The sequence below is a fragment of the Pogona vitticeps genome, chromosome 4 (genome assembly GCF_051106095.1).
Source record: "Pogona vitticeps strain Pit_001003342236 chromosome 4, PviZW2.1, whole genome shotgun sequence".
Classification (NCBI taxonomy): Eukaryota; Metazoa; Chordata; class Lepidosauria; order Squamata; family Agamidae; genus Pogona; species Pogona vitticeps.
This window is the reverse complement of record NC_135786.1, coordinates 35,304,610-35,331,455: the sequence shown is the minus strand read 5'-3', so window position 1 is coordinate 35,331,455 and position 26,846 is coordinate 35,304,610. Positions and strand designations below refer to the sequence as shown.

Sequence of the window (26,846 nt, the reverse complement as noted above, 5' to 3'; positions counted from 1 at the left end):
TTCTTTCACATCCTAAACATAACCCAAAGAGAGGTTTACTAGGTGAGCTCAAGGATATCGAATCAGTTTTCTTTATTTTTATTTCTTGGCCCACAGACAATTGTGTGTGTGCAAGAGATGAAGAATATTCAACATTCTCGTTTAGAAGGATGGGACTGTACTTACTTATAGTTTTAGAGTACAAATTTCAAAGCAGAAGTCCTAAGGAGAAGACTTCCATTACTTTTCTAATAAATGCAGAAGAGATACAAGAACATGGAAGGCCACAGTTTCTGATTTGAGCTGAAATGTTATCTCAGTTGCCTAGTTCAAAAAGCTCGGCAGCCTTTTGGAACACCAGAAGGCAACTGTTGGATTCAACTGCTAAGCTCAATTAATTATCTTTTTTGGATATTTATTGATCCTGTTATAAGAAAGTTTTTTTTAAAGTTATACAGCAAAGCAACTGACACTCCAGAAGAGAATAGGCAATCTGGTGTCCTTGAGATATTTCAGACTGCAGCCAGCAGTTCCTACCAGCTTGATCAGTACTGTATTATGGGGCTGAGAGCATTGGATCTAAAAACACAGGAAAGGTGCTAAGTTCCCTGTTCTGTTATATAGAGTGGGTTAGTGGGAAAGTGATAGAAATTGCTTTGGTGAACAGATAGTACATCTAGCATCTTAACTAAGCTTGGCTGCACATCCCTTAAGTTTTCAGCCTTTCTGATGGGGCAGACACACTGTGAGAGGAAATCTAGCTGAGACAGTGACGGGATTGGTGTTCAAATCTAAAGAAGACGCAGGAAAGGCTTCTAGTGAAGGGGTTCTTGTGAGGTGACCGGGTTGCAACCTCCTGAAGCACACTCCAACTTTTCCAGAGTCCTATATTTGTGCATGCAACTGGCCCCTTCCCCAACCCCAATTAGTCCCACCCCCACCCCTGGCACTGCATGGCACCATAACTGGTGTTTGCACATTTTTTCCCTCTCTCTCTTTTTCCCCTCCCCAAACAATCCAGTCCACGTGTCTGCTCATTTTGTGTCTCCTTTTATTTTCCACTTTGTCTTCTGCCACGGTAGTAAAGCTCCTCCTCCTCTTCATCCTTTTTGTTGTCTTGTAGCTCTCTTTATTGTTCCTGAGACCCATTGTTTTGTTTGTTTTTTCTTTTCTTTTCTGCTCTTTTGGTTTGTTCTCATTAACTTGCCCATGCATGCAGCAGTCTGACTTTAGGGAGGCCCAAGACTGGGATGTTGGGGAGAGCAGGCCTTCCGATTTGTACCGCATTGGCAGCAGCAACACAACCACCATTGATGTGGATCCCAACATGGAACGCGACCGGAGCTACAAGTCATATCAACTGGAGGAGAAGGACTCTTATCTGTCAGAGGTAGACACTCTTGTTTCCACAGGGGGAGGGGAGAGAATAATTTGGCTGGGGAAATAATAGTTTAACTCTTTCCAAGAGGGGTGGGAGGGACATGGTACAACCCTTGTTCATATCTTTTCAGCCACCTGGAAACCTCCTGCTTCCAAATTGAAGCAGTGGATCTAGACCACTGGATGTGCAAGTACCATGAGGGGAAAAAGGGTGGATTTAATCTAGTGTGATGTAGTGGTGAAAGCACTGGACTGGGACTTAGGGAGAACTGGATTCAAATACCCAAAGAGCCATGAAGGATCTTGCACCAAGGGTACTTTGTCAGTCTGACAATACCTCACAGGGTTGTTGTGAGGATAAAGTGGGGAGAAGGAGAGCTATAGGTGTCATCTTGGCCATATTGAAGGAAAGCTGGGATATAAACATAACAATTGAGTATGTCTCAGATTGTAGATTAGGAGCACTAGGTTGGAGCCAGAGTCCCTGAGTGCCCATAGGGTTGGTACCCTGCCCCCCCCCCAACAACATAGATGTCTTTCTCCCACTGCAGCCAGTGGCTCATTACTCTTCTCTTAGGTGGATGTTCCTGCTGGGTCACAACAGCCATGCACCCATTTCAATGTATTGCTCTGGGTGCATGCGTAGAGAAAGCACGCGTGCTCACTGATGTATATATTTCTATACAACATGGCTATATTATTACAGGAAAATGAGCAAATGGTTTATTAAGCTTTATTAATCTCTGAAATATAGATTTTTGGATCGACAGTGTATTTCTGAAACTCAAGTTGCATTGTATTTGTATTGGGTTAGGTGTGTTCAATGGCAGTTTGAGCCAAAAATAAACACAGATGACTCAGTAATTCTAGGGCTTCTTGTTCCTGTTCTGTATGTAGTAGGACCCCCATATCTATGGGATCAGTATGTGCAGTTACAGTTATCTGCAGTTTATCACAGCCATATATATAACATACAAGGGGGTGGGCCTTGTGGCCTTTGTCCTGTCCCCTTTTATGTTGTATATATACTATCCACAGTTTCAGGCATTTGAGGTAGATTGTGGAATGGCGCTCTCATAGATACATGTACATTTAATAGCAAAAACCAAAACCCTCAGTTCTTGTAAGTTGTATGTGCATTAGATCTTCAAACTGGAGATAAACATGGGCCTTAGTCATGCCTTCCTGAAGTTGGCTGTCTTTCATGTATTCTCCAAAATGATGCAGAGAATTAGGATACAAGAGGATATCAGCTTTAACTGTTGCTGGTTTTTAAACTGTCCTTGCAGATCAAGGAGTTGCAACTGGTTCTCTCAGAGGCAAATGAGAGCTTAAGGGGCCTACAGGAACAGCTCTCCCAGGAGAGGCAGCTGAGGAAAGAAGAAGCAGAGAACTTCACCCAGAAAATCTGCCAGGTCAGTAAAGTTTGCCTGGAGCCAGCCTCTGGGCTGTGAGAGAGACCTGCAGCAAATGCCCTTGAGGACTTTAGCACAAGCTGTAGACCCTTCCACTGCTTCAGGCAAATCATAGTTGCAGCAGTCTGCGAAAGCACAGAGCAACTTTATTATGCCTTCTTTGGCTATGAACAAAGAGGCAGGTGTCTCCAGCTGGGATTTCCATGTGCTGGGAGTTCATTGCCTGGATCAGTTGCTAACAAGCATGCTGCGATAACATACTTCAGTTATGTTACCTGGCAGGTACTTTCTGGTTCTCTAGCAGTAGCACAACTGTGGGATTACCTGCAGACATGTTTGCTTCCAAATAAAGGTAACCTTTCTGAACCTTTTCTCTATGAAATGGTGGCTGATATCCTGTTGCTTAGAGTAATAAGTTGTACTACAGTAGCCTCATTGAATCTATTGGGATTTGGTGAGTTCCACTGATTCAAACGGACCTACTCTAGTTGTGACGTTCTACACTAAACAACGGGATTTCAGTCAATCTGCCATTACTTATTTTGCTAAAGAGTAACTTATTGCAATATGGTATTTCTGAAGAAGCAATAACTGCAATAGAACTAGTGTTGAACAAGAGTTTCTCTTGTAGGCTCAAACAATCAAGATTTGCTTGGTTTCCTAGCTTGTATGATGTCAATTGAAAGTACAGTGGTGCCTTGCACAACGAGTGCCTCACACAACGATAAATTCACACAACGATGGCTTTTTCTGAAAAATTTGCCGCCTCACACAACGATGTTTCCTATGGGGAATTTTCGCACAACAATGTCTCTTTTCACTCATTTAAAAGTGCCTTAAAAGTGTCCGTCCAATGGCTTTCAGTGGAGAATAAAAAAATTCACCAAAAATTAACGAAGACTCAGAACAACACCAAATTAAGTTTGCATAGGTTTCAGGAGGTGGGCTAACGATTGCATGCATTTAAAACAGGTTTCAAACAGTTTAAGGCACTTTTACAGGAGCGAAAAGGGACTTCGCAAACCCATTCAAATGCATTGAGTCGGCTTCAATGCATTTCAATTGGGGAACTGCGTTTCCCTCAACGATGTTTCCTATGCCGATTTTCACTTAAGGACGGCAATCCGTTCCAATTGGAATGGATTAACCGGTTTCCAATGCATTCCTATGGGAAATGGTGTTTCACAGAACGATGTTTTCACAGAACGTTTTTTTTTAACCAATTAACATCGTTGTGCGAGGCACCACTGTAGTTTAGTGAATTAGGAGTGTTTCTGTGTATGTTTGGTACAGATCTGATGATGGTGTACTAGCCCATAAGCCATGTTGTATATTGTGTCAGCAGAGCCCTAACTCTTTCATTTCTCCTTTCTCTGTTGCAACCTCTGTCCTTATTAAAATATCCTAGATTAGTCTAAAATTACACTTATATTCACAAAATATATACGAGTTGCAAATTTATGAAAATGAGCATGTTTTGGCCTACAATTGTAAATTCCATTCATTTGATGCAGATCTAGACACCTTTGGTGGGCCTGGATGCTAAATTTTTGTCTTGAGCACCAATGTGGGGCCTCACCATGCCCTCAAATGCCCCCCAAAAAGTGCCAGGATCTGTGCTTCTGATTTGGATTTTTAGGGATTTTAGGAACCTTCCCAACTTGTTCTATGGGAAAATTACTGCTCCTGGAAGCTTCCAAGAGCATAACAATATTATTTTGTCATTTGTGTTGTTTTGTTTCACTTGGGGGACTTGGGAGAGCTCCTGGGTGTGGGGGTAGGAAAACATGTTGTTGGGGCTATATGCAGTTTATGGGCCATACTTTTGTCCATCTCATATAATGTGTAACTGGCCTCAGTTACTTCAAAAATTTGCTTTCCATCTTTTCTGGTTCTTTGTCAGCTGAAGGAAGATCACCAGAAGGCCCTCCTGAGGCGAGAATTTGAGCTGCAGAGCTTGAATCTTCAGAGGAGGCTGGAACAAAAGTTCTGGAGCCAAGAGAAGAACCTTCTGGTACAAGAATCCCAGCAGTTCAAGCAGAATTTCTTACTCCTTTTCATGAAGCTGAAGTGGTTCCTGAAGCATTGGAGGCAGGGGAAGATTCTCCAGAATGAAGGGAGTGACTTCTTGGAGGTATTACAAACTCTGAGTATGGGTTTCTCTCCCTAAGCAAACTGTCCAGCTGACATTAAAGGAGATAAACAAAGCCATTTCCCTTCCATTTTTGTTTTTGCTTCTGTTTTTATTGCTTTTATTGAATTAAGACAAGGATGGGCAGTGTTACAGCTTTTCTCTTTGTGCTCTTATTAAAGCTTGCCAAGACTGGGGCTCATATAAACTAAGATTTATCCATTGACAATTATCTTCTGTATACCTTTTGCTCTCTGGAGGCAAGAGGTGTTATCTAGCCTTCAGAATGTGGAGGAGTTTCTGAAAGCTTGAAGCACATCTTGGTAAAGATCATCAGCTGAAATCTTGGCCAATTTCCTCATGTGAGAATTAAAACAAATCTGTTTTAGATTTCTAATGTGAATGTTGAGTTCCCTACATATATGTGAAATCTACATCAGATAGAATGTAAATTTTGCTTCTGTTGTGATGAATTTTGTCCTGTATGGAGAATGTGCACAAGTGTTACAGCCAAAGAACACAAAATACACTTTTCCCCATATTAAAGTTCTGTAAGTAAATTGGCGTTTAGCAAGGTCCTTTTGCATAAATACAAAGAAGGCTGTGTAATCAATTGTGTTCTTTTTATGTACCATCAAGTTGCCCTTGACTTATGGTGACCCCATGAATGAGTGATTCCAAAATGTCCTGTCTTCAATAGCCCTGCTCAGCTCTTGTAAACTCAAGCCTGTGGGGATCAATACATCTTGTATTTGGTCTTCCTCTTTTCTTCTTTTCTGCCTTGAACCCTTTCCTAGCATCATTTTCCAAATAATCCTGTCTTCTCATGATATGTCCAAAGCGGGACAGCCTCCATTTCAACATTTTTGCCTCCAGAGATAGTTCAGGCTTGATTTGATCTAGAACCTACTTGTTTTTGCCTTTCTGGAAGCAGGGATTCCGCAAATCTCCCCTTCAGCACCACATTTTGAACAAATCAATTTATTTTCTGACAGCTTTTCTTGATTGTCTAGCTTTCACATCCATACATAGTGACTGGAAATACAATAGTGTGAATGATCTTAGTCTTCATCTCCAGTGACACATCTTTACATTTCATGTAGTCCATAAACTGCCTCAAAAAGAAATGTAGTAGCTGGACAGCCCAATTTTAGCATGCATCCATGTTATGTTTACTATTAATAGAACTGAGTTTACTTTGCAGAAACATTCCTATTAAATAATCTAATGCATTACTGTAAGGAGAAAGGAGCCTTATTGAGGGAGATGAATAAAATGTACCTCACCATTTACAGAACAGTAGATTTATTACAGCAGAATCCATGATCAGTGAACAGTTGAGCAGTTCTAGACTTAGAAACAAAAGCTTCTTTATAATCCACACACTAGTATGAAATGCAAATGATTATTCTGCCCAAGCACAGATGTACAGAAAGGTGCCTGGCACAGAAATTTGGGTAGTAAGGGGAGCTCTGATAGTGAAGTGTTTTTATAAAAGTGCATGCTCCAACCTTAGGTTACAGCTCTTACAGTGGACACTCTACTTACAGAATTAATCCATATTGGAACGGTGGCTGCAGGTCGAAAAGTCTGTAGGTCGAGTCTCCATTGACCCACAATGCATTGAAAACCGATCAATCCCATAACCGGCCATTTTTGTTCTATTTTTGTTCCATTTTGGTTTTTTTCCTGGTCTGTAGGTCGATTCTCCGGCTGCAAGTCGAATCTAAATTTTGCAGCCAGAGAAGTCTATAACTTGAAAAGTCTGTAAGTCGAGCCGTCTGTAAGTTGAGGGCCCACTGTATGCTTTATCTCATTCCTGATACATCCTATAACACTCTAAAAGACTGAGTAGGTCAGTGGTTCTCTAGACACTTGGACTTCAATTCCCAGAAGTTCCAACCAGTGTGGCCTATGGCTAGGGATACAGGGAGTTGAAGTCGCAAACATCTGGAGGCCACAGGTTGTCCACCATTGTAATGAACCATATATTGTTGGGTGCTTTTCTATGCACAAAGCATGTGATGACAGCCATTGCAGACTCCCATTCATTATTTGCCCTGTATCATTCTTTCCAGGTAAACAGTATGAAGGAACTCTACCTTCTGATTGAAGAGGAGGAGCTAAATCCCCAGCAGCAAGCAGATAATAAGACATGTACTGGAGATACCTGGTCTCAGAACACGGTGAGAGGGGAGGAGTGAAAAGAGGGGGAGCCTTCATGTATGTAAACTGTTCCAGTAGAGATTTCTATGTAATCTCTTCCTAGCACAAGTTCTGCTTATCTGGAACCATCCCTGGGCCAGCCTTACTATTGTGTTGAGTGAGGCCAACACTCCCAGCAGTTCCACATGGACTCCTCACTTGCTCCTCTCTGTTGAGGCAGAATGTTACTTCTGAACCACAGTTGTGATGTTCCCCTCCCTACTCCACCCCATCCCAGAAAAAGGCAAACACAGGGCATAGATTGATTTTAAAAAAAAGACTCTGCCAATCCTGGATGTACAAACCTTGAAACTTCTGAGCAGTGGTGGTATCAAGAGAAGAGGAAAGACCGATCTTATAGGGAATTGCCCAAGATGGCTACATCTGAGTTTCAAAGCCTGATCTTTGCACTTCGGCCTTCCTTCCGCCTGCAAGGCCTAAATGTGGCTTAGATTTGCAGGCCAAGGGAAATACATTTGGATTTTCAGTCAGCTAATCTGTTTTGTAGCCCTGGGTTGCTTATTCCTCCTGATTATACCCAACAAAACACAGAGACTTGCTCTTTGAAGCTAGGCAAAGCAAGAATGTCTGTTCCTCTTCTCCCTGTGTTGTTTATTAGAAGTAGTTAACTTTCTTTGAACTCAGATTTGTAGAAAAGATGAATTGCCAACTAACATTTTTTAAAGTTAATGAGATGACTATTTTTCTCCAGACAGCTCTTGTGAGATATGTTAGTCTGAGAGACCATGATTGGGTCAAGGTGAACTTCAAAGCTAAATGGGTATTTTAACTCATATCTCCCAAGTCTTAATGCAACTTTCTAATGGAACTTGAAATTGTGAGTGGTTTAGAGTTTTATTAAACTACATTTCCCAGTCACTAGGGGCAATGGATTTTCAGTTTTCCCAAGTTCTGCACTCTAACCATTACATTGCATATATGACAAAAGCCAAGCTAAAACTAAAAAGTACTGTGACACCTTAACAATGAACAGGTTTATTTTAGTGTGAGCTTTCAAGGATTGCAAGCATCTACATTTTTTAGTTTGGTTTTTGTTATGCATTCTAAAATAACTTAACACACACCTGTCTGTGAAAAGTGCTGCATTATGCCACAGTGGCTCTTCATAGTTCTCTCTGTTATTAGCTGTAAGTATATACTGCTGCTCCAGAATCCATCTCTTTCTGAAAATCACAATGATTAGGAAGATAATGGCAATGTCTCCATTGTTCCCAGTACATCCCAGTGGTCATGCTTTTTTTCTTTTTTGTATCTCTTGTAGCCCATAGAATACATCAAGACTCTGTCAGACATGAAAGTGATCTTGAAGGAACTGTGCACTGAGCTGCGTGAAGAAAGACAAGGCATGAACGAGTTGCAGCAGCAGTTTGCCAAAGCCAAAGCCACCTGGGAGATGGAGAGGACTGAACTCAAGTGTCTCATCACACAGGTTAGACATCCGAGAATTACATTTTATCCATATCCAGTCCCTATCTATAATTGACCTTGCCTTCAAATAGCAAGTAAGCCAAGTTAGATATAATGGCCATGGGTTGGTAACCTGGTCCTTGTGTTCTCATTGTCTATTTTGTCCTGCATGGTTCCAATCATCGCTTAACTTGGAAGGCAGGTGTGAGCCATAGTTTGCCAATTTGGATCTAACATCAAATCATGGCTTGCCTGAATAAGGCAGACAGAAGAGAATTAAGGGTTCACAGAGGAAGGAGGAGGCAAACCCAGGCATGTCGCATTATGGTTTTATGTGTGAACCAGCCTGTTGTGTGAGCGATTGTGCTTCAGACATTTCTTGTGATTTGGGACACTGCTGAATAGAACAGAGAAGCCCTAAAAGAACCTCAGTAAGGCCTGGACAGGTGTCAACTTTGAGGCCCCTCACCCTTGGTGCAGACAGATATCATTTACAGATATTGCTCTCATGTATTAAGGTTCTCTAATTTAAAAGAAAGAAGAATAAAAACATGAGTGTGCTCTATTCCTCTTTCAATGTCTATTTGGCTCTTATATCATGACGGTATGGGTGGTACATACATAAGACCATCCAGAAATGGCTGAGAATGCTCTCCTCTTGTATTGATATTTTTCCTCAGCCCTCACTGTATGTCTTATCTATTCAGCAAGAAAGGTCTTTTGCTAGCCAGGATCACACCATAACTATTATAAGCTAGCCCTGCAACTTTCCTTGTGTATATTCTAATGCTCTTTCTCAGTTGATGCTTATGAGGAAACCCATAGACACATGTTCAGAGGAGTGGCTAAAGACCTTGCCCTTGACAATATGACAGGCCCTGGGTGCAAACTGACTTTTGTGAGGATATCTGTAGCAGATTTCATTCTTTTGTTGGCTGCTTCCTCGACAGCCAAGAGTTTCAGTATGCTTGCATGAAGCACAGAGGCATGTAGACACCCCTTGTTTCTTTTTCCTCATCTTTTTTTGTTTTGTTTCTAAGGCAATAGCCTTAACTAATTAAAAGTATCAAAAGATGCCAGGTGTCTAAAATTAGTCTGGTTAGTGCAGGAATGCATGTTATTACTTTTTTTGTAAAATGTTCTGCAAAAGAGCACATGCAAGGGCATTGTCTAAGGCACCTTGTAACAATTTGACAGGCTGTTTCTTGCTGTTGAGAGTTAGTTATCTGCAGGGTACATAAAAATTAACAGCCACCAGAACCTCCTAGATAGCATCTCCAGCAGCCGCCCTAGTTGGCAGTGCTGAAAATTTAGTACAACTTCCCAGTCTTTACAGTATTTGGTTATCTTTTGGTAAAAGCAAAGCAGGAAGGGAGGAGAGTGTGTCATTTTTAAATGTGCCTTCCTTCTTCTGTTTTATTTCTAAACTCTTGTGTCCTTAAGCTGGGTATGTTTTCCTTTTTTAATAGGAAACACAGGTGGTGTTTTCATAATTTGGCAACCTACTCATTTTGGGGTGTAAGAATATTTTCCCAGATCTATATTAGAACATATGTCTGTAAAACTATCACCTGTATATTACAGAGCATATTTTTTACTTGTCTGCCTGTATACATGTAGGTCCATGCCTATAGGTACAGGCTGCTTATACAGAAGCTTTCTAAAGAGTGTTATGAGTTAGAGAAGGGAAATGAGACAACTATGTCTACATCCTGGCTGGTCTGTGGCTAAAGTGAACAGTAACTTCCTAATTACCCATGTGAATTGCTGAGTCACCTCCCCTTCTCTCTCTCCAAAATAACTTAGGACAGACAAATTCCCATTGTGCTATGCAAATAACATTTTCAGTTTTGTATCAGCTGTCCAGCAGTACCAGCAAATACTGTACTCTGCCCTTATAGTAAACAATGGCTGAAATCCAGTAGCAAGTTGCAATTAGAGTTTGTCCCATTGAATCAGTGGGGAGTCAATGAGACAGTAGCTATGTAAACGCCACTGAATCAATAGGCCTACTCTAGTTGCAGTTTACTACTGAATTCCAGCCACTGTTATCTAGATCTTAACCATAAACCGCACTTAGCAAAGCATGAAAGAAATCCCATGAATTCCAGCTGCTAAAGGAAAAATAAAACTTTTGAGATCAAAATAAAACATGATGCCTTGTTTGTCTAGTTCAGCCTTTCTGAGGGAATGCACTCCAGATCTGGACTAGACAACATTAGATGTGCAGACCGGGGGGGAGGTGATGGGAGTTGTAGTCAAACACATCTGGAGGCACAGAGTTGGGAACTTTCAGGAAAGTTAGTCTAGGAATAAAGCAGTTGATAAGTAGTGTCTTGGGACACCCTGTCAGCTTTTTGAGAGTCTTGGGCAAGGAACTTTTGACGTCTCTCCCCCCCCCCCCATAAAATCCTTGCCTAGTCATAAAAACAAAGTCCAAAGTTAGGTGGTACATTTACTGGGTCACTGAGGAGTTAATAAGATCTTTTCAGTTCTCTGGAATTCTTCCTCACATAAAGACGGTTAAAAAACTTGCTGCTTAAAGCAAATAGTTCAAAAATCGGGCCACATGTGATGCCTATGGTTGAAACTGAGTTTTACGGTAGATTTCCCAAAACTCATAGGTGACAAAGGTACCATTCTGCAGTGTCCCCCTTGCTGCAGATAAAGAGCCTGGCTTGGCTCCTCAGCGGATCTTCCAGTTGTCTTGTGCAAGGCAGAGCCCTCTTGTAGTCTTGGAGCAAGGAAAAATGAAGGAAGGTCTTCACATTAGCAAGACAGGAGGATACATCTTGGTATCACAGTAGGTTAGAATGTTAATGCGTCCATTTAACAGAATAAAGAACATGAAAGGAGCAGCTGAGTATAAAATGGTTTAATTTAAGACTTGAGAAATCAGTGCACTTTTAACCTAATGTGTAAAGGTTGAAATCAAAGTTACACAGGCAGAACATTGCACAGTAGAAAGGTGGGAAGGAGGTCACCACTAGGTCACTACTAAGAAGCCCTCCTTTTGTCACCACTCCTCTCATCTCGGAAAGTGAGAAACATACTGATGATTTAAAATGAATTTGAGGGCTTTTTTGGGTGGTTCATATCTTCAGTACCCCAAACTGGTTGATCCCAGTTTTCATTCTGTTTCATAGTGTATGCCAAGCTTCCATCAAGATGACTGATCTTGCAAGTTTACCTAGTGCCGACATAGCTTGGCATTGATGATCTGTGTAGCAGTTCAAATTCTGGCTGTGCTCTGGACTTTCCCAAAGAGGAAAGAATATGCTTGGCCCCACCTTGCCTTCCAACACCAACTGATCTTGCCTATAAATACTGCTCTTGTAGTGAGCCAAGTTTTCAACACCACATGAAACACTTGGGTGCAGCGCTTAAGCTGTTGCTATTTTAACCTAACTGTCTGACATAATCAGAATCTTAATGGCACCAATTAAAGATGGGTCATTTCACCCATTTTATTGATTCATTCTCTCCCCTCCCTTTTGGTTAACATGAAAAGTAGATGTACAGTGTTATTTGTATCACATCCTGGTTCTCTAGAGAAGTATGTGTGTTAAGAGGCAAATAACAGCTCATTGTCCTTTTACAGGGTCATGAGGATCAATACTTTGTTCCTGCTAAAGTGATCTAGAGAAACGTAGCAGCAGTCTTGGGGTTTCTAGCACTGAAAATGTACATGCTCTGCATTAGGCAAGGTGCTGTAGACATTAAATATATCTTCCAAGAATAGGATAGCAATTACATCTGTTTTAGTGAATGTGAAGCTTATAGGCTAGAGTGAATAGGTGATGGTTGTGAACCAATTTAGACCACTTTTTTAGGGAAAGCTATTTCAGAATGGTTTACAAATTTTTAGAATGTTGAGCTATAAGATATGGTCAACAATAACCAGAAGCAAAAGTCAGAATAATGGAGTGAAGATAGATACTTGTCCATTTAAAAGCAGAGTCCTAGAAAAGTTTGCTCTCAGATGATGCAAGAGCAGGAACTTCCACAATCCAATATTTTCTTTTCCTCAAGATCCCACCCCCTCCCCTGACTGTAAGGGCTGAAGAGTCTTTTGTCAGCAGTTACACTGTTCACATGAAATTCCTTGCTTGCATGAATATTGTATAGGCATGTATATCAGAGATGATTCATAATTTATCCATCTGTTGTGCTGATCAAACAAAAACGACAAGTGAGGACCTTCAGAGATAGGAACCAATTATGTGACAGCAAAGCAGGCAGCGAGCTTACGATTTTCTGCCCTCTCTCACCCCCCACTCTAACAGATTTGACCCATTTTCCCCACAAGGAAGTCTATATATGGAGAATGTGTGCTAGCCTTGCCTTCAGGGACGTTTCTGATCTTTTAATGCTAGCATCATTTCATCTTTCACTGGCATTTGATGGTAGGCAGTGCGGCCTGGCACCTCACCTATGCAGGGCACATGGTAGAGTCTGCAGGATAAGAATAATAGCATCCTAGTTCTTTTTTTAAAAAATAAAATCTTACACGTGTCACAGGCCTTTTTGCTTTTGAGTAAATATTGCTATCTGATGTGAGCTCTCTGACTATGGGCTGCTTCTTAAAATGCAGAAGTGGGCTGTAGTCTGTGAAAGATTATGCCAAATAAAGCTCCTTAAGACCTTTTGCTGGTTTTGCTGCAACAAACTACTCCTTTTGCATTATCTGCTTACGTGAACAGGTCTTGAGTGGGAATTATGATGATTGTTCAAGTGAACATTGAAAAAAAAACTGCTCTAAAATTTCCACGTTTTGATAAAGCCCTCCAGCCTTGCCCTACCATTGATTGGATGGGCAGGGGGAGTTGGAACTATAGATGACTTAATACAAGTAGGTAGCTGCCATGGGTGGAACGTTTTAAACAGAAGCTACTTCTATTCAACCACAGCCTCATTTCAACAGCTGCATGAAGATACATTAAGATTATAATGATGGAAGTCTCAACTAATAACCCACTTGCTGGCATTTTGCTCTGGAGATGCCATTATTAGATCTTCTGTGGATTCCCCCAGATGCCCATTATCTCTTTATTCACCCAGAATGGCATCTGCACTGAGCTGCTGTTATGCATAAACACAGCAAACATGTCCAATTATTCTCTGATTAGAATAATCATTTCCTCTTCAGCTGTCTGAGCTGTCAGGTTCCAGGGGGGGCCTGGGAATTGGGACTTCTGGAATTAGCTCAGTGTTCTCTGGGGCTGTTGTCGAAGCTGCAATGCCGTGGCCTGTTTCTTACTGAGCCCTGTGTTCAACTTGCTTCTCTACTCAGACCCCCACCCTCTCCCTAGTGAATATGTAGAAGCATTCCAGATTTTAAACAAAAAGGCTTTGAAAGGTTCTTCCCTTGCAATTTTTTTGCTGTTATCTCTGTTGTGGCTGCCCAATCTTACACAAACGGAGCAATGGGTGGACAGTACTTAAGACTATTAACCCTTTATTATTAATCTTTCCAAATAGCAAATTATGCAATAGACTTGCTCATCATGAACATGTAGTATTTTAGTCTCCTACAAGACACTCCTAAGTGGTTTTGGCAAAGGTTGCTAACTCATCTCTATCATATTCAAAGATTTGTTGGTGCTTCACTTGACATCTCCATGACCAGAATTCCTGTGTGTGTTTCTGATTGTAAAATGATTACAAGAACTCACTTGATGAGAGTTAAGATGTTTCGGCTTAACTTGTCCCAAAGGGAAGTTATTTTCTGTTCTTGAGCCTATTGTACCCAATGTTTAGGTGCAGGCTAACTTTGTGAGGCAGCATTTATTCCGAAACCTATTTCCTCTCATAGTTCAGTCTTTTATCAATGACAACAATTTCCCATTTGGAAATTATGAATTGTTGACATTGGTACCTTTTACTGGAATGCTTGTTACAAGGACAATAGTACCACTGTGTATTACTCTGTTGTTCTGGCTGCTGCACTGCCGATAGTCCAAAGAGCTTCAAATATTATGCTGCTTCTGCTTTTCTTCTATGAGATATTTACTGTTATAGAGAAAGCTAATTTGCTACTTTTCTGAGCATGGCATCCTTCAGAAACAAGGGCTCTCTTTGCACTGTGTTATCAGTGGGAGCTGCAGAAGGTAAAAGGGTATGATAATTGTGCTCATGGACACTGTTACATAGAGATAAACAATTCTGCTAATTTATTGTTTCTGGTAGGCTCTGTCTTCCACAGAGTTTGGAAAAGTGAGGTTTTTGGATTACAAAGTCCAAGAAGCTACTTGGGCTCTGCCCAACCTTTCTGTTCCTGTTCCAATGCTAGCTGGGGCTTTCTTTCTTAATAGGAAACTATGCAGTGTTAGACCTAGTTAGGGTTCAGAGCCTCATTTGGGCCTTTCAGAGCAACGACCCAAAGCCCTCTTCAGAAACTTCTAGAATCAAAAGTGCGCTCTCTCACTTTCTCTATCTCTCTGACCCTCTCCCTGAATTGGTGCACTTCATGGTTGCTTCGTCCATTTATTTCTTTCCACACCAAGAGCAGGAGCTTGTAAGGTGAAAGAAAAATTACCTTCTCTACTTCATGTAAATAGTTTTCATCTCTCTCACATGGTTCGTCCTTTTGTTTTTTGTGTTCCTCCTCTTCCCTCTGGACTTACATGGCCCCAGTTGGCCTCTTTAAGATATGTGCTGCCTGGAGCAGAAAGGTCTCCCATGTTGATAACCATGGGTATCTTTGTTGTCTGGAAGAGGTCCACAAAAATATCCAGTGTCCTATCTACCAAGAATTTTGGTAGTCATACAGAGGAGGGGCAGGATCTGTTCTCAGTCATCCCAGTGTTCAAGACACGTAACAATGGGCTCAAGTCACAGGAAGCCACATTTAGGCTAAATATCAGGAAGCCAATGGAACCAATTACCTTAGAAAGTTATGGGCACTCCAACACTCGAGGCATTCAAAAGAAAATTGGACAATTGCCTGCCAGATCTGTTTTGACTTGGATTCCTGCATTGAGCAGGGGTTTGGACTCAATGGCCCCTTCCAGCTCAATTATTCTATGATTCTACATGGATACCTCAGTGCTTTAGGTATCTGGCTACAGAGACAGAGGTTAGGAGTTTGATTCCCTGCTGATGCTTCAATCATCTCATCAATCCCCCAACCACCCAATGCCTCATCCCCACCTATATGTTCACCAATAGGGAGAACCCCAAGTGAATCTGTTTATATCTCAGTAAAACAAGTATCCCCTGTTCTACTCCAGAACAAGCAGAGGGAACAGTCCCTCAGCAGTCCTTTTCTTTTCACCTGGAAGAAAATATTTCTTTACATGTTACCCCAATTTGTGCTTCTCCACAAAGACCAGATCAAACTCAGGAGTGATGGCCCAAATACCATCTTGATTGTGTTGACCCAGTGAAACCTATGCCGCCATTTACTAGATTCCACCCAGATTAGGTTGTTCTCTGTACCAAACTCACTGTCTTACCCATGGTCTTCTTCCGTTACTACAGTGGTCCCCAACCTTGGGCCTCCAGATGTTCTTGAACTACAACTCCCAGAACCCTTCACCACCACCTCTGCTGGCCAGGATTTCTGGGAGTTGAAGTCTAAGAACATCTGGAGGCCCAAGGTTGGGGACCACTGCATTACTATCTTAACCAACCTGTGATACTACCTGCCTTCCAAGTCTCTTTTGCCATGCCTCTTGACCGGACTCTGCACATGCTAGATGCTTGCTGGGCACTCTCATTCTACATCTCACAAACCTGCCCTATTTGTATGACACTGAGGTTATTTATCTGCTATCAAGTGCCAAGGAAACAGCAACCTGTATCATCACAAAGATTAGCCAAATGGGTTGTGGCTACTGTCAAGCTAGCTTATCAACTCCAAGATAAGCGTGTACTTATCAAGAGTTATGGCAACTTACATGGCTTTCCTGTGGGGCACTCCCCCCCCCCGAAATTCGCAAAGCCGCTATGTGGTCTAAGTCGATGACTTTCATCATTCACTGCAGAACTGATACCTGAGCTTCCAGAGATGCAGCCTTCAGTAGAACTATACTATGCAGTCCTGGTGTGACACCCTCCACCAATAAGAACAGCTTGTCATTCACCCACATTTGTGAGTCATAGAGACCACAATAAGGAAGGACAGGTTGCTTACCTGCAACTTTTGTTCTTCAACTGATCATCTGTGAAACTCACACAAACTGCCCATCTCCCCATGGTCACAGCCAGTTGGAACTACCTCGTGTGGCAATCAGGAACTGAGGAGGCAACTGTGGAGTGTGCCAAAGCAGGTGCAAGGAGACGGTGGAGCCACAGTGAGCAAGCTTTCAATTCTAGAAGCTTTCAAACAGGGCCTCACGCAGGTACCATATCAAAGATAAAGACTCATGGGAGGTGTAATTCAATAATACTAGACTGACAAAGGTTCCTCACCTCCATGGTAGGGAATGAAATGAGCAGTGGGCCATTTCCCCTCTCAGGTTTTCCTCAACTTCAAAATGAGGAAGCTCAGACCTACCAACAAAGGAGCTGATTCCTTTGGTATAACTGGGTTCTTGACATGGTCAACTCTTGTTTTTTCCCCACAGCTTGAATCTAAGACTGGGAAAGGTCTGGCAGAGAGAGCCCTCTCTGACTGGAAAACAGCTCTGAAGAGGGAGCGAGAAGAGCATCAGCACCTCCTCGCAGAATCGTATAGCGCAGTCATGGATCTGACTAAGCAGCTGCAGATCAGTGAGAAGAACTGGAACCAGGAAAAGCTGGAGCTCCTGGCCCGTTTCAAGGATGAGCAGCAACAGGCAGAGCAGCAAGTGCGGGAGCTACAGAACAAAATCAACCAGGTTGGAACAGAGCGTGCATCAGGCATCTTAAATATAAATCCTGCTAATTTAGCAGGTGTGAATATTGATTACTTTTACCAGGAGCAATACAGGCTATCAGCTATAAATATGTCAGTGTCAGTGTATGAATGCAGACTTATATATGGATGCAGGAGAATTGGATTTGACAGAATGTCAGATTTGTCACTTGAGCCTTTAAATCCATACTTAGCCTTGAGGTTCACTGGGTGACTTTTGGCTGCTCTCTCTCTCTCTCTCCCTTGCCCCAGGCTAACCTCCTCTACTATATGGTTCTGAGGAGAGGGTTGTTTTGTGCATTAAGAGGTTCAAGTGAACCTGGCTAGGTATCCCCCCAAGCAAAGAATCAGAGCAGAAAAAGCAACCCATCACAGATAGCAAATCAAGGTATACCCTACAGAAGAAGAAAAGTGCCATGTCCTATCATGTTGCTGGCAGTCCCTAAGCCTATTCATTTTTCAGAGCAACACTGCTTTGAGTTGCAGATGCTTGCTGTCTAACTATGTTTTCTCTGATAATGGCAATCTGTGCCGTCGCCTGAAAAGGAATCTCTCACTTGAAAAATCAGGAAAAAGGAAATGTTTTGCAACTTGGTGGTTTATATCTGAGGCATGCAAATAAAATGAGATGTTCCAGCAAAGCCACTGCAACCTCTATAGGTTTTCCATGATTACCAATGGTTGGATAGGTCCAGCTTCTTCCCAATGGCACACTGAATGCATTCTTTTACCAGCAATTAATATTCTATTGACTTGTCCTTAGCATGCTTCTGTCAAAATGGATCCTAAGTTAGACATCCCCAATAAGTCCCAGTTTTTGTAATGGAGATTGATTTTTAGAACAGCACATCTGCTAGAAGTACATAGGTCCAGTATGGGATAACCAATATTCATCTGATGTTACTATGTCAGTGGGAGGTCCCTGCAGGCAGTGAACTTTGCAATAGGTTCCTAGACACAGAGATAAATAAGGGTACTGTCTACACTGGTGACATGCCAAGGAAAATAGGCTCTTTTGTGTTAGCTAAGTGCTTGAATAATGTCTTCCTTTTTCTTTGCTGTCTTCCAGTTGCAGAAGGGAATTGACCGATGGCCTTTGAAAAACTCTGAAATAGAGAAACACAGCAGTAGCTGGAAAGAAGTAAGCTGTACAAAAATCACCTCATCATAATCTGCATGACTGAGACAAGGATGACCAATGTTGGGCCTGAAATGAAATCATATCCTAGCAGGATTAAGTGGGGACATGTGGGATGTAATGGCTGCTTGCTATGCTTGTGAGCCTTGCAGAAGCCTTTGACTAGCTTTTCTTGGGCCCAGGACTTTAGTGGATCTGATTCTGTGAGCCATGTGTTAATGTGTACTGTTAATCTTATGCAAGCAGACACTTTCTAAAACATTACTATCTGCGACGAGTAGTTTAGGGATGTATATCCCTAAAAGGAGCTTCCTTGGTTTTGACAACTACGTGGCAGACAGAAAATCAGGAGGTGTAGCTTTTTGTATTGCAGTAGTGTTGTGCCATGGAATTTACTACATACTGAATGTGTCTGCCACATGGCTTTTTGTTGAGAAAATTCTGGTCACATAGACATTGTGATTCCTCTTTCCTGAAGATGCAGTGGGAACTTGATTATCATATATGAAAGACCAGAATCAATGGGACATTCCTCACAATGCTGTACAAGTGGTGCCTGAGGATGGGTGTCTTAGTTTGGGAAGGGAACTGAAGTAGTAAAACACATTATTACCACTATTACTATCCCAAGCTAGATTGGAGCCTTTACCCTTGCTTTGTTGTTGTTGCTGTTGCAGTTGTGTTTTAATCCATGTAACTGTTTGAACAGTGTAATGTTACTCTTGACCCTGGATTAAATTTTAATAATAGAAGGCTAAACTCTCCCAAATACAGAAACCCTATGAATTGCTTAACCCTGTGGCAGGGATGGAGAGCATGTGGGCCTCTGAATGTTGGACCACTGGCTATGTTCTCTGAGGCTGATGGGATTGAGAATTTAACAAGCATGTGTAGAGTTTCTATGCCCTTTCTTTGTATTTGCTAAGTGCTCACAGGTTTGGCAAGCGTTATAAATTCCAGGATCTAGTTAAACTTTCTTTAGTTCAGATGATTATTATTGGAAGGGTCAGAAGCTGGAAGGGATGTGGGCCATCTTGTGCTAATAACTATCTAGTTCTTTTAACCATGGCACCCTATCTCTTTATCTGCGATCCTGCCATAATGTTTTGGAAAACAGCTGATGATGAAGGCCTGTCTGATGTTTTTTCAGACTCTGAATGAGAAAATCACTGACAAAGAAACTGTTTCTGAAATGGACATGAAGGGAAGTAATTTGAAAAGGTGAGATTCATGCTAGGTTCTTGCAAAGCATGACACCAGCTTATATGCTTTGTTCCTTTCTTCAACTCCTCATTGTGTATCTTAAAATAGATTCTTGCTGTACCTACACAGCACAATCAAGGAGAGAGCACTCCCATTTCATGGAACGGAATGAGGATGTGGCTCCTCCTGTGTTATGCTAGGCTTTTTTCTGATGCCACAGAGAATGTGGCATACCCAGTTCTGTTCTGAATATAGGATTATTTACAGTGTTTATTCAGTGTCTCATAAAGTAGATTCCTTGCCCTGCTGTACAATTCAATTTGGCATAATGCAATAACAGTACATAATGAAGTGAAATAATAAGAGAGAATCACAATAAAACATTTAAAATCCAATATATTGTAAAAACCAATAGACATACACTGACATAACATAAAATATGGGTACATAAACTAAAATTTGCACATGCTGAAACCATTTAGTGGCTGAAATCCTGTTGCTTAGCCTAGCAAGTCACACTAGGGTAGGAGGCCCATGGAGTCAGTGGGGAACTGGTGAATCAATTTCTCTGTAAGTGCCATTGATTCTAATGGGCCTACTCTAGTTGTAACTTACTACACTATGCAACAAGATTGCAGCCAGTAGAAGAGTTGAACAGCATTGCAGGGCTTAACATAGTAGGTATAAAATACAGAAAGTACTGACATACCAAAAATGCTTGAGATAGTGGAAACAGATTACCTGGGACTTGAAAAGATGATGGTGTAAGTGCAGGCAAGCATTCCAGAACAAGAGGGCCATAACTGGGGGGAACCCTTCCTTCTCTTGAAGAAAGGCTTCAGGCATGTGTAAATACCTGGTGAGACGATAGTAGATTGTTCCCATTTGGTCCAGACTGCACAGTTTGCCAGGCTTTAGGCCCAATATTGGTTCCCAACCTTGGGTGACCTAAGTGTTCTTGGAATGCAACTCTCAGAAGTCTTCACCACCAGCTGTGCTGGCTGAGGTTTCTAGGAGTTGCAATCCAAGAACACCTGGGTTACCCAAGGCTGGGAACCACTGCTTCAAGCAATGCTGTCAGCTAGTTTCAATGTGTAGCCTACAGTCATCATGCAACTATTTGATCTTCTTAATCAAAGAGACTAAGCTTTCCAGCTTAGAAAATGGGGGAGAGGCTGTCCATATTCCTTAGGTTGGTCATGCTGGGCAGGCTAAAACAGGTTAACTTGGTAATGAGACTGTTTTTTAAGTGCCACAAGCTTGCTGTTTAATGGTGCCACTAGTTTTCATTGTGTCTCATGTAGCTGAATATTTAGGGAAATTTTGAGAAGTGTAACAAATCAATCTAAACCAAGTCTGAGCAAAAGGATACTCCCTAAGTTCTTGGCCGCTGCCTACACTGTCTAAAGCTGATGGGAATTGCAGTCTAGCAACATATGAAGAGGTGTACTTTGCTCACTCCAATTGCACGGGTTTCTTCATGCAAAATAGACATTTTCCCCTCTTTATACTGCATGGAGTAGAGCAACTTCTCTAGCTGGGAGCTCCACAGGCATGCACGGAGGCATAGCCATCCGGAGTGATGAGAGTCCAGGACTGAGGCTGAGATCTTTTGTATGCACCCCATACAAAGTATTTCATCCTTGCACTCCAGGGTTGTTTAGTCCAGTTCCATACATGAACTGAAATCCACGGTAAGTCACAACTAGAGCAGGCTCATTGAATCAGTGGAACTTACATAAATCTTGATTCCCCAAATCCCCACTGATTCAATGGGCTGCTCTGGTTGTGACTTACTACTGGATATCAGCCACTAAGGATATCAGCCACTGATTCATTAACATGACTCAAACTCCTTGCATTGTAAATGAACATGCAATGTACTCAACTAAAAGTTACTCCCACTTATCTTTTAGCATAGTAAACAATGGCACTTAGGTTCATATTTGTAACATTAGTTTTCCTGCTCATGTTTTGATGGATAATGAAGGATATAAAAATATGGAGATGTATGTTTGGTGTACTGAACTTGAAAAATAGCAGAAGCTGGTCCACAAATCCCTTGCCTCAATTTATCCTCTGTCCTTCTGACATCAATGAAGGCATACGTTCCCTGTCATTATTCCCTTTTCCCCCCAGACATCTTAAGAGACAAATAAGAAAATAACATGAGAAGTGGTTCTGATGCAATAAAATAAATATAGCCCAGTTGAGAAAAAACTTTCTGCTTAGAAAGGACAATGCTAAAAAGCAGCCTAAGCAATATTCCTCCGTGTAAGGTGTAGTCATTCCCTTCTCTTTCCCATCCAGGACAAAGTCCGTTTCCTCAATGTCTGAATTCGAAAGCTTGCTTGACTGTTCTCCATACCTTCCTGGCAAAACCAGTCCTGTGATCACGGACAATGCTTGCGGTAAAAAAGGGCCTTCAGCGTCACAGGTGTTGCCTGATGCTTTAAAGGATTCTGCAGGACTCACCTCCAAGAACTGTGCCTATGTGAATAGTGAGCAACCTTCATCTGAAAGCCTGGTCGCAGAGAAGTTGGGTGACTCTGCATGTGACTGCACCCAGATGAGCAGCTTCTCTGTGCAGGACCAGACCCAGAAACATATGCAGAGGAGCCACACAGCCCCAGACAAGACTGGGATCCGCATATACTACAGCCCACCAGTGGTACGCAGGCTGGAAGCACCCCTGGTCCACAACAGAGAGGGGAAGATAATGGTTGAACCTGGTTTCCTGTTCACAATGGCTAAGCCCAAGGAGGAGTCAGACAACTCAGAAAGCACGTACAGCCAGTGGCTGTGCAACTTCTCTAAGCAGCACCGAGAACTGCTTGATAGTGGTACTGTTAGCGAGAAAGTAGTTGCCCCCGTCCCCAGATTTCCACCTTCCCTGCATAACCTTGAAATCTCTGGTAACATGAGTGATGACATGAAGGAGATCACCAACTGTGTCCGGCAAGCTATCCGCTCCAGCTCTCTGGAAAGAAAGGTTAAGAGCACTTCTAGCCAAACAGTTGGGTTGACCAGCATTGGTACTCAGACTATCCAGACTGTTAGCATTGGTTTGCAGACAGATATGCCCAGAGGCAGCATCCACAGTAGCAAGAGCTGGTCCCCACGAAGCTCCTCCCTTATGTCTGTGCGGAGCAAGCAGATCTCAACATCACTAGACAAAGTACACTCCAGGATTGAACGCCCTTGTTGCTCCCCAAAGTATGGCTCCCCCAAACTGCAAAGAAGATCATCTTCTAAGCTGGATAACTCAAAAGATCGAAGCCTCTGGAACCTCCATCAGAGTAAACAAAATGGGTCTGCCTGGGCTCGCTCCACTACAACCAGAGACAGTCCCGTTCTGAGCAACATTAACGATGGCCTGTCCAGCTTGTTCAACGTTGTGGAGCATTCTGGGAGCACAGAGTCCATCTGGAAGCCTGGATGTCAGGAAAGCAAAGTCAAATCGGAAGCACCCAAGTATGGGATTGTGCAAGAGTTTTTCCGGAATGTGTGTGGCAGAACTCAGAGCCCAACTTTGCCTCCTGAGAAGAAAGAGTCAGTAGTAGGAGAAAGCAGCAGCAGCAAGAAGCCAGATCATTCCTCTGCAGCTGTGCTCCATCCATCTGAAAACACTTCCAAGGTCCTTGACAAAAAACCTTCAAAGCAGAGCTGCAGCGAGGAACCAAAGCTGTCCATCCCATGTCAAAGTGGCAAGGAGAGACCCTTCAAAGATCTAGATGTCATCTCTGCGACTATTGCCAATGAGGTAATGTTCATTTGTTTATTAAGTTTTAAGACATAACATAGGAACCCTAGAAACAGAGAACACCTGGTATCCCTTCCCCCAGGCTCTTCCTGTGAGCCTTGCACATCTTCCATCTTCTGAATTTTGGATGGTTCAGAGGTAAGGATGTTGCTAGTTTCCACTAGAGATGGAGATATTTGTTTTCATAAACAAATATGAATATCCCCATCCTAGGTGCACCTAATGTGGGTCCAGCCCTTGGAAGTGGCTTGTCCACTCATGCGCTGCTGCACTGCGGCAATCACAGAAGTAACTCCACCATCTCCTGGCTTGGCTAGCCACTCCAGGCAGGAGGCGGGAGGACAAGTCTCCCCACATGGCTGCTGAGTGGCCAGCCGAGCCAGAAGACAGCAGAGCTACTTCCATGGTTGGCAAAAAAAGAGCGGGAGGCTGGCTGTGCATTGGCATGTGAGTAGATGGGCTGGCACTGAGAGCTGGACTCACATTAAATACACTTCCAATGAGAATATTCATATTAGTTTACAAATACGGATATCTCCATCTCTAGTCTCCACCATTTGGGGTTTTTGCTACTGCCCCACAAATAAAAGTCTGGTTGCCAAATAAAGAAGACCCAAGGAGAGTGGTCCATTTTGACTGTACAAAAGCAACAGGACTTATTGAGCATGTCATAGACCCTACCATTTCTGCGTTCAAATCAGGATTTATGTATAGAATAAGCAGTGCTGACCTCAGCAGCCATTCAGCTGCTTTCTTGTATTTTAGTAATGAAATTGCAAGCAGATTGTCTTTGATGAATTGTAAACTAAAAGGGCATGGAAGTCATGAAGTAAAGCAGATCGCATATCAAGCTGCATTTGAGCCAAGAGTGTTTATTGCATTATATCCATAGCAGGAGTTGCTAATGTTTATTTCAGTCTATCAGAGCGGTTCAAATACATTATCACCATAGCATCCCTGTGGGATAGGTATGTTGTTATCTTCTTATTGCACATTCTGAGCCAGGATGGGTTTGGGCATAGTGGCATTCTGTAAGACTCTGTAGGAAGCTGGTTGCTGAGACTTCCCGACAACAGATATAACAAGTAACCATGTAAAGCACTCTTGGTTCTTTAATACTTGTATTGGGTCATTGAAAGGTTAGAGGTAAGGGGAGCCTTTTATATCTTCACAAACCTTCCTCAGACAAATATGACTGAAAATTTGCAAGTAAGCATTTTTACCTATTTTGACTACTTTTGTCATCTTTGCATGGTGAGTTCTGGAGAATCCAAAAGCTTGCCTTATTTGTAACATTTTTGTAATCTAGTCAGAAGTACTGCCACCCAACCGAAAACTTTTGTGGCTGAGGAGAAATTGGAAGGCAGTTCATGTTCTTAGCCACCATGCTGTAGGAAACCTCAGTCAGTGTGTGCACACATGGGAGTCTTCCGGAACTATGAAGACCAGAGCAAATTTGAGGATGTAGCCAGGTCACTAGAGAAGTAAATATCAGTGTTGTATTACTAATTGTTCTCTGCCGAGAGATGTTTTTGGTGCAGTGCTTTTGACTCTTAACAGCTTCAGGCTCCACTCTTCTGTCAATGCCTTTTCTTTGTCATCATGCCACTCTTCTTTTTTTGCAGGATGTTGCCTGTGACTGCAGCTCCCAGTCGTTGACCTCCTGTTTCGCTCGCCCATCACGCTCAGCTGTCCGCCACTCCCCTTCCAAATGCAAGTTGCATCCCTCTGACGGCAACCGGACAGAAGAGAAAACAGGGCCCCCGAGTGAGTGAGATGTCTGCACTTGCATGTACGAGTGAAAGAGAGAGAGACTTCAAATCTGAGGAGATGCATCTCTTCCCGCTGTAACCAGCGCCACAGTGGGAGGGATCAGGGAGTGTGAGGAAGTATATGTGAAATGGCTCAGCCGCGCCTGCTCGCCTGCCTGCCTTCATCTGAGGGAAACAAAAACACCAGAGAGCTGATTTCAAAGCCTTAAGAACTCTTTAAGTCCAACATTGCTAAAGGAGTTTCCCATAATGAGATACTGAGTTGGTGTACAAACAAGAGAGAGGACTTGGAAGTTGTTCTCAAGTCTTGCTGATGAAATGCTGTCATAATGCCAGTCTTTAGGGTGTTGTGTACAAATAGGTCGGGAGCACCACAGGACTGCTCTGTCACTAAGTTTGTATGGATGGTTTTACCACATGTGCAGCCAGCTTGTGCCATCACTCCTGGGCTGCTACCCGGCAGTTAGGCGTGCAGTATGGTCTTATAGAAATAAGCAGTGGTGTCAACTGTTGATGAAACAAAGGCGCTGCGCAAAACAAACACCTTCTTGCGTTTGTGCAGGCCAGGTGCAAGAGACAACAGCCAGGCCAGTGTGGCCTGTGTTGTCTTCCTGTTTGTGTGCATCAAATTTCCCATAGTTGCTAAAATGTATAAACAGAGCTGAGCTTTCCTTTTTAGGCCACTGATGTCATCTTTGTAGCTTAGAACAATTGTTGTTTTGTTATATCAGCCTCTGTTTCTGTGCTTGGCTGGCCAGGGTACTGCTCAGCCTGGGGAGTTCACAGAAAGGGAGTACTAAACACTCTGTGTCACCAAACCCAGTCTTATTTCTATTTCTCTCTGCCCTCACCACACCTTGGACAACTACAACTGTTCTTAACGAAAATCACTTCTGTTGTTTATTTTGTTGGAATTCTCAGGGTCTCAGTGACCAACAGGCATCTGGAAGAATGATTATTTCAGGGGGAAATGTCTGCGGTATGCAAGCACAGGTCTAATAGAAAGAAAACACCAGGGAAACAGTGAATGGGTGGAGGAGGCACTGTTCTGTGGTATTGAACATTCCAAATCCCTGGGAGGCTTGTGGGCCAGCTTCACATCTCAGGACAGGGTTTCTCTTATGTCATGATCTCCATTTGTTGCAGACCATGGTCCATTTATTGAACAGTTGGTTCCTGTGATACTCTCACAGAACAAAGGTGCCTCTTAGTTTGGTGAATCTTTGGCTTCTAATTTGTGGCATTGCCTGCTTACACAGAGAACCTCGGCAGCTCCAGCAATGGTTCTTTTTGTTCCCTGAATTTTTTTTCTGCTAAGGGATTTTGAGGATGAAAGTGTCTTGATGCTTCTCCTGTTTTTGCAGTACTTGAAAAACAACCCTGTACTCTAGCTTCTCATTAAGTCACGCTCCTATGGAACCGAAAATGCTCGTGGAACAGATCCCCTCAGCATCAGATGCTGCCTATTTTATTACCTGGAGCTATATCACTTTTGTAGAGCACAAGCAGGCCCAAGCATTAGCTTCTTAGGCGCTATCTTTCCAAAGGGAGAATCCTTGTAGGACTCAGCTACTTGAGAATAGAGTTTTGGGA

The 26,846-nt window shown here is 42.5% G+C and overlaps 1 protein-coding gene across 2 annotated transcripts in view; it reads left to right on the top strand.

Annotated features, from left to right (window-relative positions):
• The window catches only part of MTCL2 (microtubule crosslinking factor 2), an 89,474-nt gene extending 64,083 nt beyond the window's left edge, over positions 1-25,391 (top strand). Inside the window, exons 6-15 of one of the 2 annotated variants that reach the window (XM_020782410.3) lie at positions 1,202-1,369; positions 2,649-2,774; positions 4,678-4,908; positions 6,984-7,091; positions 8,393-8,560; positions 17,109-17,360; positions 18,447-18,518; positions 19,666-19,736; positions 22,029-23,481; positions 25,107-25,391. In XM_020782410.3, coding sequence (XP_020638069.3) covers positions 1,202-1,369; positions 2,649-2,774; positions 4,678-4,908; positions 6,984-7,091; positions 8,393-8,560; positions 17,109-17,360; positions 18,447-18,518; positions 19,666-19,736; positions 22,029-23,481; positions 25,107-25,256 — 2,799 coding nt within the window. In that variant the 3' untranslated portion in view covers positions 25,257-25,391. Of the gene's footprint in view, positions 1-1,198; positions 1,370-2,648; positions 2,775-4,677; positions 4,909-6,983; positions 7,092-8,392; positions 8,561-17,108; positions 17,361-18,446; positions 18,519-19,665; positions 19,737-22,028; positions 23,482-25,106 lie in introns of both variants that reach the window. The other variant, XM_020782411.3, reaches the window with a different exon arrangement.
• The last annotated feature ends 1,455 nt before the right edge of the window (positions 25,392-26,846 follow it).